This window comes from Gossypium arboreum, chromosome 9 (genome assembly GCF_025698485.1).
Source record: "Gossypium arboreum isolate Shixiya-1 chromosome 9, ASM2569848v2, whole genome shotgun sequence".
NCBI lineage: Eukaryota > Viridiplantae > Streptophyta > Magnoliopsida > Malvales > Malvaceae > Gossypium > Gossypium arboreum.
The window spans coordinates 39,670,477-39,688,669 of record NC_069078.1 but is presented as its reverse complement, the minus strand read 5'-3'; the positions used below and the strand labels follow the sequence as shown (position 1 = coordinate 39,688,669).

General features: G+C 34.9%; 1 protein-coding gene and 1 non-coding gene across 2 annotated transcripts; both read left to right on the top strand.

The window, feature by feature from the left end:
- The first annotated feature begins 714 nt into the window (after positions 1-714).
- LOC128281045 (small nucleolar RNA R71) lies at positions 715-821 on the top strand. The gene has a single exon (XR_008271262.1). It is a non-coding gene; the product is annotated as a small nucleolar RNA R71 (small nucleolar RNA).
- A 6,978-nt stretch (positions 822-7,799) lies between these two features.
- On the top strand, positions 7,800-10,210 carry LOC108451752 (receptor-like serine/threonine-protein kinase At4g25390). Its single transcript, XM_053019350.1, has one exon. The coding sequence runs from the start codon at positions 8,101-8,103 to the stop codon at positions 10,000-10,002; it is 1,902 nt and encodes a 633-aa protein (XP_052875310.1). The 5' UTR covers positions 7,800-8,100; the 3' UTR covers positions 10,003-10,210.
- Positions 10,211-18,193: the final 7,983 nt, after the last annotated feature.

Genomic DNA, 18,193 nt, shown 5'->3' with positions numbered 1-18,193 from the left:
GTTAGATTCAGTGTTCTCAGTAGGCTACCTTGTGGTCGTTCAGAAATTAATTTAGCGAGCTGTCCTATATGAGTTTCGAGCCCTTGGATCGACGCTTGTTGATTCTTAAGTGCTGTTTTGGTATTCTGAAAATGAGTTTCTAACACCAAGATAAACTTCGTTAGCATCTCCTCAAAGCTTGGTTTCTTTTCCTATTAGTAAGATGGTTGTTGAAAATCTAGAAGATGTTGTGGCCTTTGATTTCCTTGACCACCCCATGAGAAATTGGGATGACTCCTCCAACCTGCATTATAAGTATTACTATATGGGTTGTTTTGAGGTCTAGAATTACTGTTAGCCATTTATTGAACTTGTTCCTCCTCGGTGTTGGGGTTGAAGGATTGATATTCTGTGTGTACTCCTCCTCCATTTGAATCGCATCTCATCACTGTATGTACCTAAGTAGAACCACACAAACTGTCAATTTTTTTATTTAAAAGTTCTACCTAGTTAGACAGCATAGTAACCGCATCGAGGTTGAAAACACCGGCTGCTTTTGTCGGCTTTATTCTCATGACTTGCCACTTATAGTTATTCAGTGACATCTCTTCAATAAATTTGTAAGCCTCTTCAAGTGTTTTGTTATTCAGAGTTCCACCGGCAGCTGCGTCGATAAGTTGCCTTGTTGAGGGGTTCAAACCGTTGTAAAACACCTGAACATATAGCCATAGAGGTAACCCATGGTGAAGGCACCTTCTTAATAGATCCTTGTATCTCTCCCATGCATAATAGAGTGTTTCTAGATCCATCTGCACAAAAGAAGAGATATCATTCCTCAACTTAGCCATTTTAGCCGGCGGAAAATATTTAAGTAAAAATTTTTCGGCAATTTGTTCCCAAGTTGTGATTGACCTTTGTGGTAACGAGTTCAACCACTGTTTAGCTTTATTCCTCAAGGAAAAAAGGAACAACCGAAGGCAAATGGCATCATCAGAAATGCCATTGATCTTAAATGTTTCGCAAAACTCTAGAAAATTTGCCAAATGAGTATTTGGATCGTCATCCTGCAAACCATCAAACTGAACAAACTGTTGTATCATTTGAATTGTGTTAGGTTTCAGTTTAAAATTATTTGCAGTAATAGCAGGTCTAACTATACTCGATTCGGCTCCTGTTAAAGTAGGTTTAGCATAATCATACATAGTACGCGAAGCAAGATTCTGATTTACTGGATCAGCAGCAATTGCAGAAGGTAGCAGGTTTTCTTGATTTTCAGCCATCTCCTCAGTTGTGGTGGAAATATCATCCTATTGCTCTTCCTCTGTGTATCTTAGGCTTCACCTTATTTCTCTTATGTTTCTGCGAGCTGTGTAATCGATCTCACTATCAAAAAGTAATGGTCCCGATGGGTTTCTTCTAGTCATAAACTATAAAAACCTGCTAGAAGGAAACAAAAGAAAATTTAGTAAAATTAACAAAACTAAAATAAAATTTAAATTGCAATAAAATAAATGGCTAAAGTAATAAAAATTAAGTGTTCCTAATATTTTAGTTCCCCGGAAACTACGCCAAAAACTTGGTGTGATCGTCTCATGATAAGTTTTAAATTTATGATTGATCGAACTTGAAAACTAACTATTATCACGATAAAGGCAAGCGCGCCTGTCGAATAGTAGTATAATTTATAGCAAGACTAGAATGTTAAACCCACAGAAACTAAAAGTACTAGTATTAACCTTCTTTTTATTATCTAGCCTAAAAAATAAGGGGATTTGTTTTATCTAAACTAATTAACTAAACTGAGAATACACAGGAAGAAAATTGGGGAAATACTTTTGGGAAAAACTGATTGATTTGGACAATACCTAAGGGACAATCCACCTAGACTTCACTTGTTATTTGACTCTGAATCAGACGATTTATTCACTTGACTTGATCTGTAGAAATCCCTAAGTTATATTATTATCTCTCTCGAGACTAACAACATCTAACCCTAGGTTGATTAATTGAAATCTCTTTCTAATTAAAACCCCTAGTGTTGCATTAACTCGATCTATAGATTCCTGATCGCATGATTTCGTGATAGGTTTTAAATATTTATAATTAATCGTTCTTGAAACTAACTATTATCCGATGTAGGCAAGTGTACCTATCGAACAGTAGTATAGTTTTAGCAAGACCGGATTGTTAGCAATGACTGTCTTTTTATTATCTAGCCTAAGAATAAAGAGGTTTTGTTTGAACTAACTAATTATCTAAACTAAGAACTCACAGAGAATAGAATTGGGGAATTTCTTTTGGGAAAATCGATTGAATTAAAACAATACCTAAGGAAAAATCCACCTAGACTGTACTTGTTATTCTGGCTCCGAATCGGATGATTTATTCACTTAACTTGTTCCGTAGAGATCCCTAAGTTATGTTATTATCCCTAATCAAGACTAATAATGTCTAATCCCTAGATTGAATAATTTAGATCTTTCTCTAATTAACACACTAGGGTTGCATTAACTTGATCTATGGATCCCCTTATTAGGTTTCACTTTAATCCGGCAAAATCTTGTCACCCTATGTCTAGGTGCGCGAAATCATCGTAGTTCATCATTATGGTCTAAAGATGGAACGTTGAGCATAGTTCCATCGTGATCTCGAAGTATGTTGGCTCGATGATCCCAAAGAACAGCTCCCAAGGGTCGGTGGTTAGGAGGTCCCGAATCACTTCAGCCAACTGAACTTGTTCTACTGCGGCCTAATCGATGCAGCGACCCGCAATTAAAGGTCGGGCCTGGAGTATTTGGAATAGTTCTTCTTGGGGCCCAATGGGGAACCTCAAGAAAGGGTGACGAACTTCCGCGGTAGGACCCGAGGAAGATGACGCTCCCTTTCTTTTCTTTGAAGCAGGGACAGCGGCCTTTTTACCACGTAAAGACGACATTCTGAACCTGCAATCAAAACCATTACTTTGTTTTGATGAGTGGACAAGGAAGAATGTATCTAAATTCAAAAAGTCATAGATTATAACTAATATTTCAGCCACAACTATCATCACTTAACAATTCTAATCAAAGTAATCCATTTTATAGCATACTTTTGTGGCACTGCATGATAATAGCATGAATAATAATAAAAGATATATAAAAAAAATTGGCAAATAACAAGAAGCATTTGAAAAGTATGAGGATTGAGTTAGAATATTTGAAAAATGAATGAGTATTCCACCTATCCTGACCATGAATATTTTACTTTTAACTAATCAAATGGAGTAAAGAAATCTTGTAGTGAAATAAAAAAACTTGAACATGAAAAAAAATGAAAATTATTCTAGATTATGACATTTAAAAGAATGAAAATAACATAAAAACTTGCATATTATTATGATAAAAAGCCTTAGAAATCATTAGAATAAACAAGAAAGAAGTAAACAAACGCTAGGAAGGGAGGATTGAGCGTCAAAAATGGAGTTGGGAATGGCGCACGGGCGTGGCGGAGAGGCCGTGTGGAATTGCAGCGGCTAGGGTTAGGGTTATTGAGTGGGGAAGACAATGAATAGTGTAGGGTATTTATAGATTTTGGGGCACACAGCCAGGTAACATGCCCGTGTTCCCCAATTTTAGCCAGTGTGATTCGCGAATTTTGAATTTGGGCGCGTCTAACATTTAGTACACGCACGTGTTCCTTGGGCGTGTGGGTGCACACGGCCGTGTCGTACGGCCGTGTCTGGCATTGTTCGCTTCTCCCACGCCCGTGTATGAAGACCCACGCCCGTGTCAATCTAACAATTTTGCCCACGGTTCTTCCACAGGGCGTGTCGCACACTCGTGTTGTTTTGACAGGCTCGACCATGGACATGTTGCACAGCCGTGGCATTTTATCGTAGCCCGTGTTTGGGGAAATCTTTGCCCTGTTTTCACACGGCCCTAAGCACGCCAGTGTGCTTGGCCGTGTCTCTGTGGAAAACCTGTATTCAAGAGCTCCGTTAGTAAGTTAGGTGTTGAAGACTAAATTTTAAAGAAGTTAATACAGTTAGTGCTTGGGTTGCCTCCCGAGAAGCGCTTATTTATAGTCTAAGCTCCACTTACATCACCGTTGAATGATCATGGTGGTTTGAGGAGTTTATACTCCTCATTCCTACTATCCATCTCATCAAAATAAGGTTTTAAACGAGTGTTGTTTACCTTAAAAGTGCCAAACTTAGGATGACTCACCTCGACAGTACCGAATGGGAAAATGCTGAGTACCGTAAGAGGGATTTCTTCATTCGGTGTGGTAGCGACAATGTGGGGATCTGCGGCATCTAATAAGACTCTATCTCCAACCTTTAGTTGATTTGGAAAGGTATTGAGCTCGTTCTGTCGTAGATTCGATTTGTCGAGTGTTCTCGGTTTATGCGTCCGCCATTTATCTAGCTCCTCGATTTATAGCCTTCGATCTTTATGAATAAATCGGACGATTTATTCACTTAACTTGTTTCGTAGAGATCCCTAAGTTATGTTATTATCCCTATTCAAGACTAATAACGTCTAATCCCTAGATTGAATAATTGAGACCTTTCTCTAATTAACACCCTAGGGTTGCATTAACTCGATCTATGAATCACCTTATTAGGTTTCACCCTAATCCGGCAAAATCTTGTCACCTTATGTCTAGGCGCGCAAACAACTCTGCTTAATTATGACAAATGTACTCTTAGATAGGGTCATTCCTCCTCTAAATAAGAGCTTATCTTGAATCAGTATCCTGGGATATCAAAACAAGAATTAAGAACACATAATTAAGAACAAGTTAAATATTTATCATACAATTCAGAAAATAATAACAAGATTCGTCTTAGGTTTCATTCCCCTTAGGTATTTAGGGGTGTTAGTTCATAACTAAATAAGAAAACATCTCAGAATAATAAAGAATAAAAAACATAAAGAATAAAAAACATAAAGAAAACCCAAAACTCCTGAAGGGGAAATTGAGGAGAGTTCTTCAGTCTTGATGATGAATCCCGCTTCTGAGATTGATCAATTGGCTTCCTTAGAGTAATTTCTTACTCCCTCCCTGTGTGCCCCCTTTTTTTTCCTCATTTAGGGTGTATTTATAGGTTTTGAAATGCCTAAGAGCCCTTAAAATTAGCCTTTTTTGAATTGGACCCAACTTGGCCTCGACAGGGACACGCCCCTGTGACACGCCCGTGTGCGATTACTTCAGGCCGTGCTCGAGCTTGCCAAATTGACACAGCCGTGTGGTCTACCCGTGTGAGGAGGTCCAGGCCGTGTTTGATTTCGTACTTTGGCCTATTTTCTCCGTTTTTGGCCCGTTTCTCGTTCCTTTCGCTCTCATATGCTCTCTTAAGTATAAAACATGAAATTAAAGCATTAGAAGCATCGAATTCACCAATTCTAATGAGAAATCATCCATAAAATGCGTTAAACATGGGGTTAAAATATGTATAAATTACGGTTTATCAATTCCCTTATTAGGTTTCACCCTAATCCGGCAAAATTATGTCATCCTATGTCTAGGGGTGCAATCAACTCCGTTTAATCATGCTAGATTTACTCTTAGACAGGGACTTTTTCTCCTTTGAATAAGCACATCAATACTTGAATCAATATCCTGGAATATTAAAGCAAGAATTAAGAACTCATAATTAAGAACAAATCAAATATTTATCATATAATTCAGAAAATAATAACAAGATCCGTCTTAAGTTTCATTCCCCTTAGGTATTTGGGGAATTTAGTTCATAAGTGTAAAAGAAAACATCTCAGAAGAATAATAATAACAAAACATATAGAAACTCAAAAATCCCGAAGGAAATCGAAGGGAAATCTTCAGTCTTAAAGGGGAATCAAGCTTCTAAGATGGATCAATCGGCTTTCTTCGAGTAATCCTTGCCTCCTATTCCGTGTGTCTTTTCTAGATACCTCCTGGGGTGTTTATATAGGCTTTAGAATGCTTCAAAACCCTCAAGAGTGACCTTTTCTGAATAGGACTAGACTTGGGCTCGACAGGGACACGCCCGTGTGCGAGTGCTTCAAACCGTGTTAGAGTCTATTGAATAGACACGGTCGTGTGATCTACTTGTGTAAGGAAGTCCAGGCCATGTTAGAGTCTGCTAACACTACACGGGCGTATGGTATACCCGTGTAGGGAAGTCCAGGCCGTGTTGATTTCCCACGTTAGCCCATTTTTTCCGTTTTTGGCCCGTTTCTCGCTCTTTTTACTTTCCTATCCTCACCTAAGTATAAAACATGAAATTAAAGGATTAGGAGCATCGAATTCACCAAATCTAAGGAGAAATTATCCATAAATGTACTGAGCATGAGATAAAAATATGTATAAATTACGATTTATCAACGGGCGTGTGAGGCATAACTCTAGTAATTTTACTAAAATTTTTTATAATTCTCGGTTTAGTCCCAGATCGCTTTTAATATATGTTTTGGGCCTTGTAGGATCATAATAGGGACACTATGATGTTGTTTGACCGGTTTTAAATTAGAACAAAATTTTATAACCCGTATCTTCCAAAAATATCTGAGTATGTGTCTAGTAACGCCTCGTACCTAGTCCCGATCTCGAGTACGGGTAAGGGGCGTTACAGCGCCATGCAATGACATGAAATGTATGCCGTGGTGGAAAAATATGGGTACATATATTTCCAGACAAACTCGTTACGGTAGACCTACAGAAACACGTAAAGGTTAGGGGAAAAGATCTCCCGAGCATTGGTTAGCTATCACTAAACCAGGCAGAATACTTTATGAAATTAGCGGAGTAGCCAAAAATATAGCCAGAAAGGCTATTTCAATAGTAGGATAAAAAATGCCTATAAAAATTTAATTCATTATTTCAGTATAGGAATATAGAACCAAAGGAAAGAAGTCTTGTCTTGGGAATAAAAAAAACAATTGCGAGTTTTTTTTTTGACAAACAATATTTCTTTTTTTCTTCGTCCTTTGTTACATTGAAAAAAAGAGATTTTAAAAAGGATTCAACCTCAGACTCATTTAAATGTAGCAAATAACAAAGAGGCCCAAGAATTTATGTGTATTCAAGTCATAGGAGCTAGTAATCGCCGATATGCTCATATTGGTGACGTTATTGTTATTGTGATCAAGGAAGCAGTACCAAATACACCTCTAAAAAGATCAAAAGTGATCAGAGCTGTAATTGTATGTACTCGTAAAAAACTCAAACACGACAATGTGATGATAATATGATATGATGACAATGCTGACGTTGTGTTTTGGTCACTGTTTTATTAAAAACTCAAATGGAAAGTTAACTAGGATGCCACATGTTAAAAATAAAAATTGAAAAAAATAAGTTTACACCTGATAAAAATAAAAACTAAAAAATAAAACCAAGGCTAAATTTTGGTTAACTTTTGAAAAACCAAGGGTAAATTTAGGTTAACTTTTGAAAAAAATTGGGAATGTTTTAGAACCTTAATCAAACCTTGAACTCAAATTTAAATTTGATTTAGAGTTTACAATTTAATTTAGGGTTCCAAACACTTTAAAATTTCTAAAAGTTATCTCGATGTTTTAACCCAATTCCTTTTTGTATTTTTTAATTAAAATGTTATTGTTTTGCCCTTATTTAAATTTTTTGTTTTTATTTTAATTACGTGTAAATTTATTTTTATTTTTAACTTTTATTCTTAATAAATGGTATCTTAATCAGCTTTTCATTTAGATTTTAAAAATAAGAGTCGTTATTTATGACGGTGTTATATTTGATAAAAGAAAATTAAAATATGTAAAAATAGGAATAAAGTAATTTTAGAATGACTGTGTAGCTAAAAGAAACTATTGATATTCCTGACTGAAACTTAAAAGTGCTTTAAATTTGTTTCGTTGAGTGTTTTTTTTTTTCGGAGTAAGAAGAGAAGTGAGGGAGATGGTCTGATGTTTTGTTTTCGAGTTGTACTAATCATCTCTTCTTTTTTTCTTTTTTTTTTTATGTCATTTAATTCAGGGAAAAAAAGTACAAATCATTACACCCTCTCAACAACAAACAACCCTCGAACCACATTTTGCTTTTAACAATACCACTTGACAGTTATACATCTAGAAGCCAAAGAGAAAGCCCGATTTTTTCTTTCTTCTTTTTTTTTTTTTTTCTATGATGCCTCGCTCGCTCCCACCGCTGCGGCAACCGCCGTTGATCCACCACCGCCCTTTACCCATACGTCTCATCCTCCCACCTATCGTAGCTTTCACAGCGGCCTTTTCAATCTTACTCGTTCTATCCTTGTGCCTTCGCAAAATTCGACGTGACCGCACTGTTCCCACCGACTCCAAGCCGCCATACCGGTTTTCGTACTCCGTCCTCCGTCGCGCTACCTCCTCTTTCTCCGTTTCACGGCGCCTCGGTCAAGGGGGCTTTGGCTCTGTTTACTTCGCTACCATCTCGAAGAACCTCCATCATGACGACAGCCGAAGCAAAAACATTCAAACCGTCGCTGTTAAGGTGATGGACGCCAGTTCTCTTCAGGGCGAACGCGAGTTCCAAAACGAGCTCTTCTTCGTTTCAAAACTCGATTCTTCCCTGGTCGTTCCAGTCCTCGGCTTCTCTCACGACCGAAAACGACGTCGAATGCTCCTTGTTTACGAGCTCATGCCTAACGGCAATCTGCAAGACGCGTTGCTTCATAGAAAATGCCCCGAGTTAATGAACTGGAAACAGAGATTTTCAATTGCTGTTGATATTGCCAAGGGAGTTGAATATCTCCATGGATTAGACCCTCCAGTAATTCACGGAGATATTAAGCCTAGTAACATATTGTTGGATCAGTATTTTTCAGCCAAAATTGCTGATTTTGGACTAGCAAGGTTGAAATCAGAGGAAATTAAACTGGAAATTGCTGAGGATCATGGATCTATAGCGGAAACAGAGAGTGTAGCTACAGGATTTGAGGATTATGGATCTATTGCGGAGAATTCGGAGGTTGTTACAGTTGCCGTTTCTCCGCCGGCAGTTGCAACATCTCCTGAAATTATGGAGAAAGGAAGCGTGTCGGTCTCGGAGGGGAATTTCGATAGAGCAAGTATTGAGAATGGAAAAGAATTGGTCAATGGTGGCGGGAAGCAGAGTGGCGGCTCCAGCAGCGATTGGTGGTGGAAGCAAGATATGGGCGCAGTGGGAGAGAGTGGGAAAGTGAAGGATTATGTGATGGAATGGATAGGAAGTGAGATTAAGAAAGAGAGACCCAGTAATGATTGGATTACTTCAGTGGCTTCTTCAAGCTATGAAATGAAAGCTAAATCGGGGGAGAAGAAGAATAAGAAGAGCAAAAAACGATTGGAATGGTGGGTGTCAATAGAGGACGATAAGGAAAACAATGTAAAGAGGAGACCGACAAGGGAGTGGTGGAAAGAGGAGTATTGCGCAGAGCTTTCAAAAACAAACAAAAAGAAGAAGAGAGAGATGGCAATGTGCCATAGTGATGATAATGGTGGTTGGGAGAATTGGTGGCCGCTTGATGATGCGAGGAAGAAGAAGAGGAGTAAAAGCAGTATTGGAAGTGTGGACTGGTATGATTCATTTAGTGGGGAGATTCCCAAGAGTGGTGGGATTAGCAGTACCCCCAGTATGAGAGGAACCGTTTGCTACATTGCTCCTGAGTATGGTGGAGGAAGTGATCCATCAGAGAAGTGTGATGTTTACAGCTTTGGAGTTCTACTATTGGTTCTCATTGCAGGGAGGCGACCCTTGCAGGTTACAGGCTCTCCTATGGCGGAGTTTCAGCGGGCCAATCTCACTTCCTGGGCGAAGCATCTTGCACAAACTGGGAAGCTCTTTGATTTGATTGACCAGAGTATACAGTCTTTGAAACAAGAACAGGCTCTTTTGTGTATCACAGTTGCTTTGCTTTGTTTGCAGAAATCACCGGCACGTCGCCCTTCCATGAAGGAAGTTGTTGCCATCCTCACTGGTGACGCCGACCCGCCTCAGCTACCTACTGAATTTTCCCCCTCACCACCATCACGTTACCCATTTAAGTCACGGAAGAAGGTCCGGTGAGTTACTTTTTCTTCGAACATAAGCGTGTTGCTGACTTGTTGTAGGTCGTTTTTGTAAAGAAACCATAACATGTTCTTTTCAACTTCATTTCAGTTCCAGTTTGTTAATATTACTGGCATGGACTTGTTATTAGCAGGACATGTTAATTGTCTTCTTGTATCAATATTGTGGAGATACAAATTTAAGAATCCATTACTGATTCCTGAAATTTTTCTCTCAGAATCTAGTTTGTTTTTTCAATGATACAATGTATTTTTAGTGATGGGGGACCCTGGGACAATTGCCCCAGTTTTCTTTGATTTAAACAAGTTAGATGGTAGTAAAAGTATAATGGATTATGTTTTATTAAGAATTAGATTGTATTTTATTTTCACTGTTAAAATGCATGTTAGTCCAATAAAACAAAACTCATCTTAAACTTTCTTTAATTGCCTAACTAAAAAGTGATTAAAATATTTAATTTTAAAAGTTAAATGACTAAAAAAAAATTAATAGTTGAGTTATCAATAAAAATGAATCAAATAGCTGGGTGATTATTTATGTACGATACTTCTATTTAAAAAGTTGAGGCTAAATTTAGCTCAAAAATAATAAAGATTAAATTAATAAAAGATATAAATATTAAGAACTAAATTTATCGTTATACCTTTAGGAAAATTTACAATTGTTGATTATATACATCTAAATTTCTAGCTATATATATTTATATAAAATTGTATAAGAAATAAACTTACAAATTGTTGGCTTTGATTACTTGAAGTGGGTTCAGCTCAATTTATTAAGGTGGAAATGAAAAAATAGCCCACCTACCTCTCTATGAAAAGATTTCTTTTGTGTTTCTTTTCTTATCCTTACATTAGGTTAAATTATATAATTATTTTTACAAATCACATACTAACATCTCATATATTATTAATTCATATATAAATGCTTGTTTTAAAATTAAAATTTATTAGAATAAAAAGATAACAATTCGGATGGTTAATTTGAGATATACTTCTAGAAATTTCTAACTTTTTTAAAAAATTGAAGATTTCTTTTCATGATTTTTGAAATTATAAAATTTTAATGATTTTGTTTCTAATTTTTAAAAATTTTATAAAAATTAAATTATTTATTAATGTGATATATATGACAAAATAGTGTCACATTAGCGATGAAAGATTATGGGCCAATTTACTCTAAATAAAAAATAGGGTCAAAAGTGAATAAGATGTAAAGATCAAAATTAAATGTGTTATTATTCATTAAACATAAAATACAATTTTAATAGATAAGCTATTCTGTCATTTCATTTAATGTACTTATTTTTTCAACTGAAAAATTAAAATGTAATCTAAAATATAATATAAATACTATTATAATACTTTTATAAGCCTGGGCATATTAGTCCCAGTTGTATTCAGCTCGAAAAAGCTAACTCACATGGAAGCACGCATATTCAGTTCCAACCATGAGCACTGAAGGACATTCTTTCTTTTTTAAGCAAGTGTTGGGTAGAATATAATTAATACATTTTGACACTATAATTAATATTGACCGACTTTCATTTAATCCCCCACCTTACCATGCCAAGGAATATATATATTTATGAGGAAATTTAGTTAGTGGTGGGTCAACATTACCTCAAATGATGCCAAGTAATCCGGCCTTGTTTCATTTGTTAGTGAAAAATTACCTCTTTATTTTCGTAAGTGTCCTTTTTAAGTATAGATTTAAGGTTCTGTTTTGTCCATATGTAAGGTTAAGTTTATTTTTTTAAGTTTTAAAATTTTCTTTAAAAGCAATCAACCTTGACCCAAGTGTAAAGTTCCATCGTTGGCTAGCTATACAGGAATAAATCACTTATTTATCCATTAAATTTTATAAAAATTTAATTTTAATTATTTATTTAATTTTTAGTCTCTTTTAATTTTTATACTTATATTTTTTGTTAAATTATTCTTAAATATATAAAAAAATTAACAAATGTTAATTTTGATAATGTAGACATATATGTGAATTGCCACATGAATACCACATCAATAATTAATTATTATTAATATTTTAAAATATATAATATATATTTTCTATTTTTACAAAATTTTAAATAATTTTAATAACTTTCTATATTTTTTGGAATTTTTTAAATTTAATTAATTGTTGATGCCATCCATATAATAGTTCAGGTATATGTCCATATTAGCAAAGTTCAAATTTGTTAATTTTTCTATCTATTTTAGGATGATTTTGCCACAAAGCACATATTTATGAGTTATAAGAAACGAAAATTTAAATAAAAACTTAAAGAACTTTTTTATATAGTTTGAGGGCTAATAAGTTATTATACCATTTACCATATGCATAATAAATGCGTTACACACGGTGTTGAGGGAGAAGCTTCGATGCAAAAGGCTAATAGCCATAGGGAAAGCCTTGGTGTTAATGGGAATGGGAACGGTAAAACCCCACAATATATACCAAAAACAATAGCTAAAACATGATAGAAAGTTGCTAGGAACGATTATCTGATTCTAAGAAAGCTAAAAAAAAAAAAGCAGGTTGGTTGTAACCAGAGGTGGCAAACGATTGAACGATTGTGAACTTCATCTAAAAAAAGAACTCAGTCTAAATCTATTCAAATCTGAATTGATAAAAAAAAAACCAAGAAAATTTGTACTCAGAAAAGCCTAACATAAAAAGCTTAGACCCAATAGGGTTTGAATTCAAAAAAATTCGAATCTAGAAGACTCTAAACTTAAACCTAAACTTAGTACTAAACAAAAAATTAAAAATATATTTCTATAAATAACTTTAATTATTATTTTTATTCCAATATTTTTAATAAATTAATATTTTATTTTATATATAATGAAATAGTATCTTGAGGAAATGATATTACCATCATACATAAACACAAAAGTTTTATGCTATTACTATCTAGTTTTTCCTTAGCTTTTCGTCATTACATTTCATTACTTTAGCTTGTGATTCTTAGAACATAAATTACATTGCATCATTTAATTTTAATTTAGATAATTTAGATTTAAGAAATATTTATATATTTTATACTAAAAACATAGAATTTATGTCATCGATATTAATATATATTTTAAAGGGTAACTCTTAAAATAGTCATTTTTATTTGTCACAGGTTACATTTTAGTCACTTACATTATCGTGTTGTAACATTTTAGTCACTGAGTCATTAATTGCCGTTAATGGTGTAATGGTAAGCTGCACATTAAATCGTCATTTCAAATGAAAATTTTAGGTTAAATAATACAATTAGTTCCTTTTTTTTTAGCAATTTAATTTTTTTCTTTTCGTTCTTTTAACTTTTTTTTTCTTCTTATTTTCCATTCTCTTGTCAGGAAGTCTAAACAGAAAGATTAACTTGTCAGTAAGAAGAGGATTATTGAGTTAAATACGAGGGTGAATTTTTTTCTTAAAAAAAGAAAGGAAATATGATGACGGATGTAGTGTTAGAGCAAAATCTTAAGAATAAAATAGGGAAACAAATGGGATGCAGGGCTAGTTTCCTTTAGATCTTTGATCGTCACCAGCTTCTTTCTGGCAAATGCCTTTACTCCCCTAAGCGCCTCCCTCCCGTGGAAACGCTAGTTGGTTTTTATTTTCTGATCTCCATCTTCTTCTTTTTTAACTTTTGGTTTGTATTGTTTTGTCGACTTTTTTTTTTTAATTTTGTTTCATGGGAGTTAAAAGAAAACAGAGCAAGTGAAGACCATTGAGACACCAAAAATATAAAGAGAATTAGAGAAACAACCATAAGGCCGATCAGTAGCATTATCGAACCATTCAAAGCAACCTCTGGTTACATCAGAGCTCTAATCTCCGGCATCAAAACTTTCCACGTTTACTGGTAATCAGAGCAAGTCACTCACCCCCTTCCCATTTTTTAGTACAAAAAAAGGTAGCCCAAGGTCACCATGGAAATTCTTCAAGGAAGCTTCGAGGCTCTCTCTGGATAGCAAAGCCATCGTTGATGCCAAAGGAAGCCTTTAGCCCCAGGAGATCCGTACGAATGCCTCCATATTATCTGCGAACCAATGCGAAGATGAGATGGACGATAACAATAAACAATGGTGGTCACCAAACGTAATTGCAAGGCTCATGGGTCTAAAACCATTATCAGATTCATATCCCAAACCAAATGGAAAAGCTCAAAATGAAAAAAATATATGGAGCAATTGTATAATTTAACATAAATTTTCATTTGAAATGATGATTTGATGTGTCACATTGGCTTACCGTTACACTGTTAACGAAAATTAATGGCTCAGTGACTAAAATGTTACAACAAGATAATGTAAGTGACTAAAACGCAACATTTCAAATATAAGTGACTAAAATGTAACCTGGGGCAAACAAAGTGACTATTTTGATAATTTACCTTATTTTAAATGATTATTATATTTATTATTTAGTATTACACCTTATTAGAATTTTATATCAATTCAAACTGTACTCTTTAATAATATTTTTGACGAAATTTAATAATAAAAGTTTCTTGAATAATAATTCTTTAATAAAATTTAATAATAATTTCATAGTTTCTTAAACGAATATAAGAAGGAGGTTCGGCCAACTATTGTTGCTCTTTTTAAAACTAGGATAAGTGGATGTAGGGGTGTGCAAAATTCGGTAAAACCGAAAGATTCAGCTTAACCGATCAATTCGTTAATCGGTCGATTAATCAATTAATTCGGTTGAGGTCGATTAAATTTTTTTGAGTTTTCGGTTAACGGCTAATTCGTTCGAAACGGTAGGTTAACCGAAAAAATTCGATTAACCGAAAAAAATTAATAAAAAATTATAATATATAAATAGTTCACTATTCACTCAAACCCAATCCAACATAAACCCAAATACCCAATCTAATATATATTAACCCAAGTACCCAACCCAACCCAATTACCCAACCCAATCATAAAAATTACAAATAATTTAATAAATAAAAATAAAAATCAAAAACTAAAAATAAAAATAAAAAACATATTATTTTATACAAATAATTTGGATAATTCGGTTAATTCGGTTAATTTCGGTAATTCGGGTAATTCGATTAATTCGATTAATTTTATACTTATTTTAACCAAAAATTAAAAAACATATAATTTTTGATTAATTCGGTTAACCGACCAAATTAACCGAAAATTTTCGGTTCGATTAACGGTTAAAAATTTTGAAAGGTCGGTTAATTCGGTTAATATTATTTCGGGTCGGTTAACCGGTCGGTTAACTGATTGAACACCCCTAAGTGGATGTAAGGCGGATACAGTCATCACAAAATTGGGTTTTGATAATTCGTTCAGAGTGGAAGCTTTTTAGTTTCACAAGAGGTTTCTGGATTCTTTGGAATGATGATATTGGTGTCGAAATTTTGAATGTTCACTCTCAGTTTGTTCATATGCGTATTCAGGTAATTTATATGCATATCTTATTTTTTTTGTACTACTGTTTATACTAGCCGCCATTGCAGTTCAAGGGCTAAACTTTGGGATAAACTAAGTCAGATCTCGACTGTAGCACTAGAACCATGGTCGATTGCGGGAGATTTCATCGCTATCTTGAGTGGCGATGAGCAGAAGGGGGGTTTGATATGCGAAAAACTAGTTGTAAGCATTTTAGATCTTTTGATAATGGTTTATATGATTTGGGATTTCAAGGACCTTATTTTACTTGGAATAGAGGGAATTTATTCTAGAGATTGGATAGATCTCTTTGTAATGATTTTTGGCATTCCTTTGCGCTTAACATTACTGTTCGACATTTGTATAAAGTGAAATCAGACCATCAGCTTATTGTTGTCTCAACAAATTTAACAAAGACTAATAATGGAGTAAGACCGTTTCGCTTCCTAGCTACTTGGCTATTACATCCAGATTTTTAAAAGGTGGTGGAAGAATCTTGAAGAGCTGAAGAAGCTATTACCACAAATTTAGAAAATTTCACTCAACTGATCCAAGTTTGGAATAGAAATGTTTTTGGTAATATCTTTGTTAGAAAGCGTAGGGCCATGATAGAGCTTGACCATATTCAAAAAGCTCTAGAATAGAGGGATTTTGTGAGACTTAGAAGTAGAGAAGTAGAGGTACACCTTGAAATTGAGAATATTTTACACCAAAATCAAGAAGTGAGTGGCTTTTGAATCGGGACAGAAATAGTAAATACTTTCATAGTTGAAAAATGAAACAAATGAAGCAAAACAGAATTGAGGGGCTGGTGATTGCTGATATGGGTTGGTGTTTTGACAGCAACACTCTCAAGTCTCATGCAACTGAGTATTTCTCGAAGTTGTATATAATGGATCGATATTTGATTGAGGAATTCCCTTTCAAGGGACGTTTTCCAAAATTTTAGGACCATATTATGAATGGACTTATTGCGGAGGTATCTTTGGATGAGGTGTGACATGTTGTCTTTAGTATGGCACCGTTTAAAGCTTCTGGAATTGATGGTTTGCATGCTAAATTCTATCAAGTGAATTGGGATATTGTAGGGAACTATGTTCTGAAGATGGTTAGGCACGTTCTTAAGGGTGGACAGTTGGATTTAAATATAAACAGAACATTTTGGTTTTGATCCGGAAAGTGCTTAGTGCAGATTCTATAAGTCATTTTTGACATTAGACTTTGTACTGTATTATATAAGATCATTGCCAAGACGATTGGCATTCGCCTGTGACATGTGATGCAGATTCTTGTGAAAATGAATCAATCAAGCTTTATAGCTTCATGTTCCATTTCTGATAACATCATTATTGTTCAAGAGGCTTTTCACACGATGAAAATGATAAAAAGTATGAAGATATGGATGGCTATTAAGGTTGATCTGGAGAAAGCCTACGATAGGGTTTGATGGGATTTTCTACAAGATACATTATATGATGCAGGTTTGCCGAAAACTATATTTCGTACAATAATGAATTATGTAATGTCGTCATCTATGCAACTTTTATGGAACGGTGCTCTGTCAAATAAATTTATTCCATCTAGAGGAGTCAGACAAGGGGATCTTCTCTCTCCTTATGTTTTTTTAGTGATGGAAAGGCTTGGGCATATGATTGAAGTAGCTATGGAAATGGGGTCTTGGGAAATTTTGTTACTTTCTCGTAGAGGTCCTACTTTATCTCATCTTTTTTTTTTTTTTTGCAGATGACCTTATGGTTTTTTGCAGAGCTAATGATAAGGGTGTTGATTATCTCAAACATGTCCTGGATAGTTTTTGTCATTACTCAATTTATTGTGTTAATAGGTTAATGGAACGCCCTAAACTCGGCCTAGTAGTTTATACTAAATCCCGGAGATTACGTTGATCACTGAAGTGATCATAGGAAAATTTTACAAAAACAAGTTATCTCAAATTCCATTACAAACATGTTTATCTATTTACGAACCGATGACATTTAACCTTTTAGATTTTAATCAGAAAAATTAAAGTTAAGTTTAATTTATGAAAAAAATAAGATTTATGAGAAAAATCAAAACAAAACATGTACCACAGTTTTTACAAAACCTTATAGTTCAAAACTAAATTACAAAAATAGAAACTGAAAAGAAGAACTGTTAATTTATTTTTCACCGTGACTGCTGAGACCTTCGCATACTAAGCCCAGCGTTAGAATTCAGAAATATACCTACAAGGGAAATACTAAAGGGGTGAGCTACACGAGCTCAGTGTGAGATCAAAATGATTAACAACAGATTTACATAAGATAACTCCATATGGTAGTTCAATGGCCAAACATATCTGCAAAGATATGCAGAAGTAGAAAACAAACTCGGAACCAACGTTCTAGCACACGTAATAGTCAAGCACACCAAATCATACACAAGATACTTTAACAGATGCATATGAATGCAGTCAAGAATGAAAAACCCACCCATCCAACCAAAACACCTCTCCGTCCCCCGATCACAACCCAAAAGAGCTGTTTAAGCTCATCCAACCTAGCACACCACTAGGACCTCCAAGGCCCATCCAACCCTCCATGCCATGTATGTGGTCTAAGCCACTCAAATAATAATAAATAGCATGGCTGGCGTATAAGCGATACAGTGATTAGTACACAGCAGACCTAACGTACATGAGGTATAGTGCGGTAATTCACTGTACGAATAAGTTGCAGTAAAATTGCCAGATCAGATCAGAATTAGTCTTACTTCTCTTCACAACCAACCCCAATATT

Excerpts from the sequence above, each read along its gene's own strand:
- LOC108451752 (XM_053019350.1), top strand. The coding sequence starts at position 8,101 with ATGATGCCTCGCTCGCTCCCACCGCTGCGGCAACCGCCGTTGATCCAC.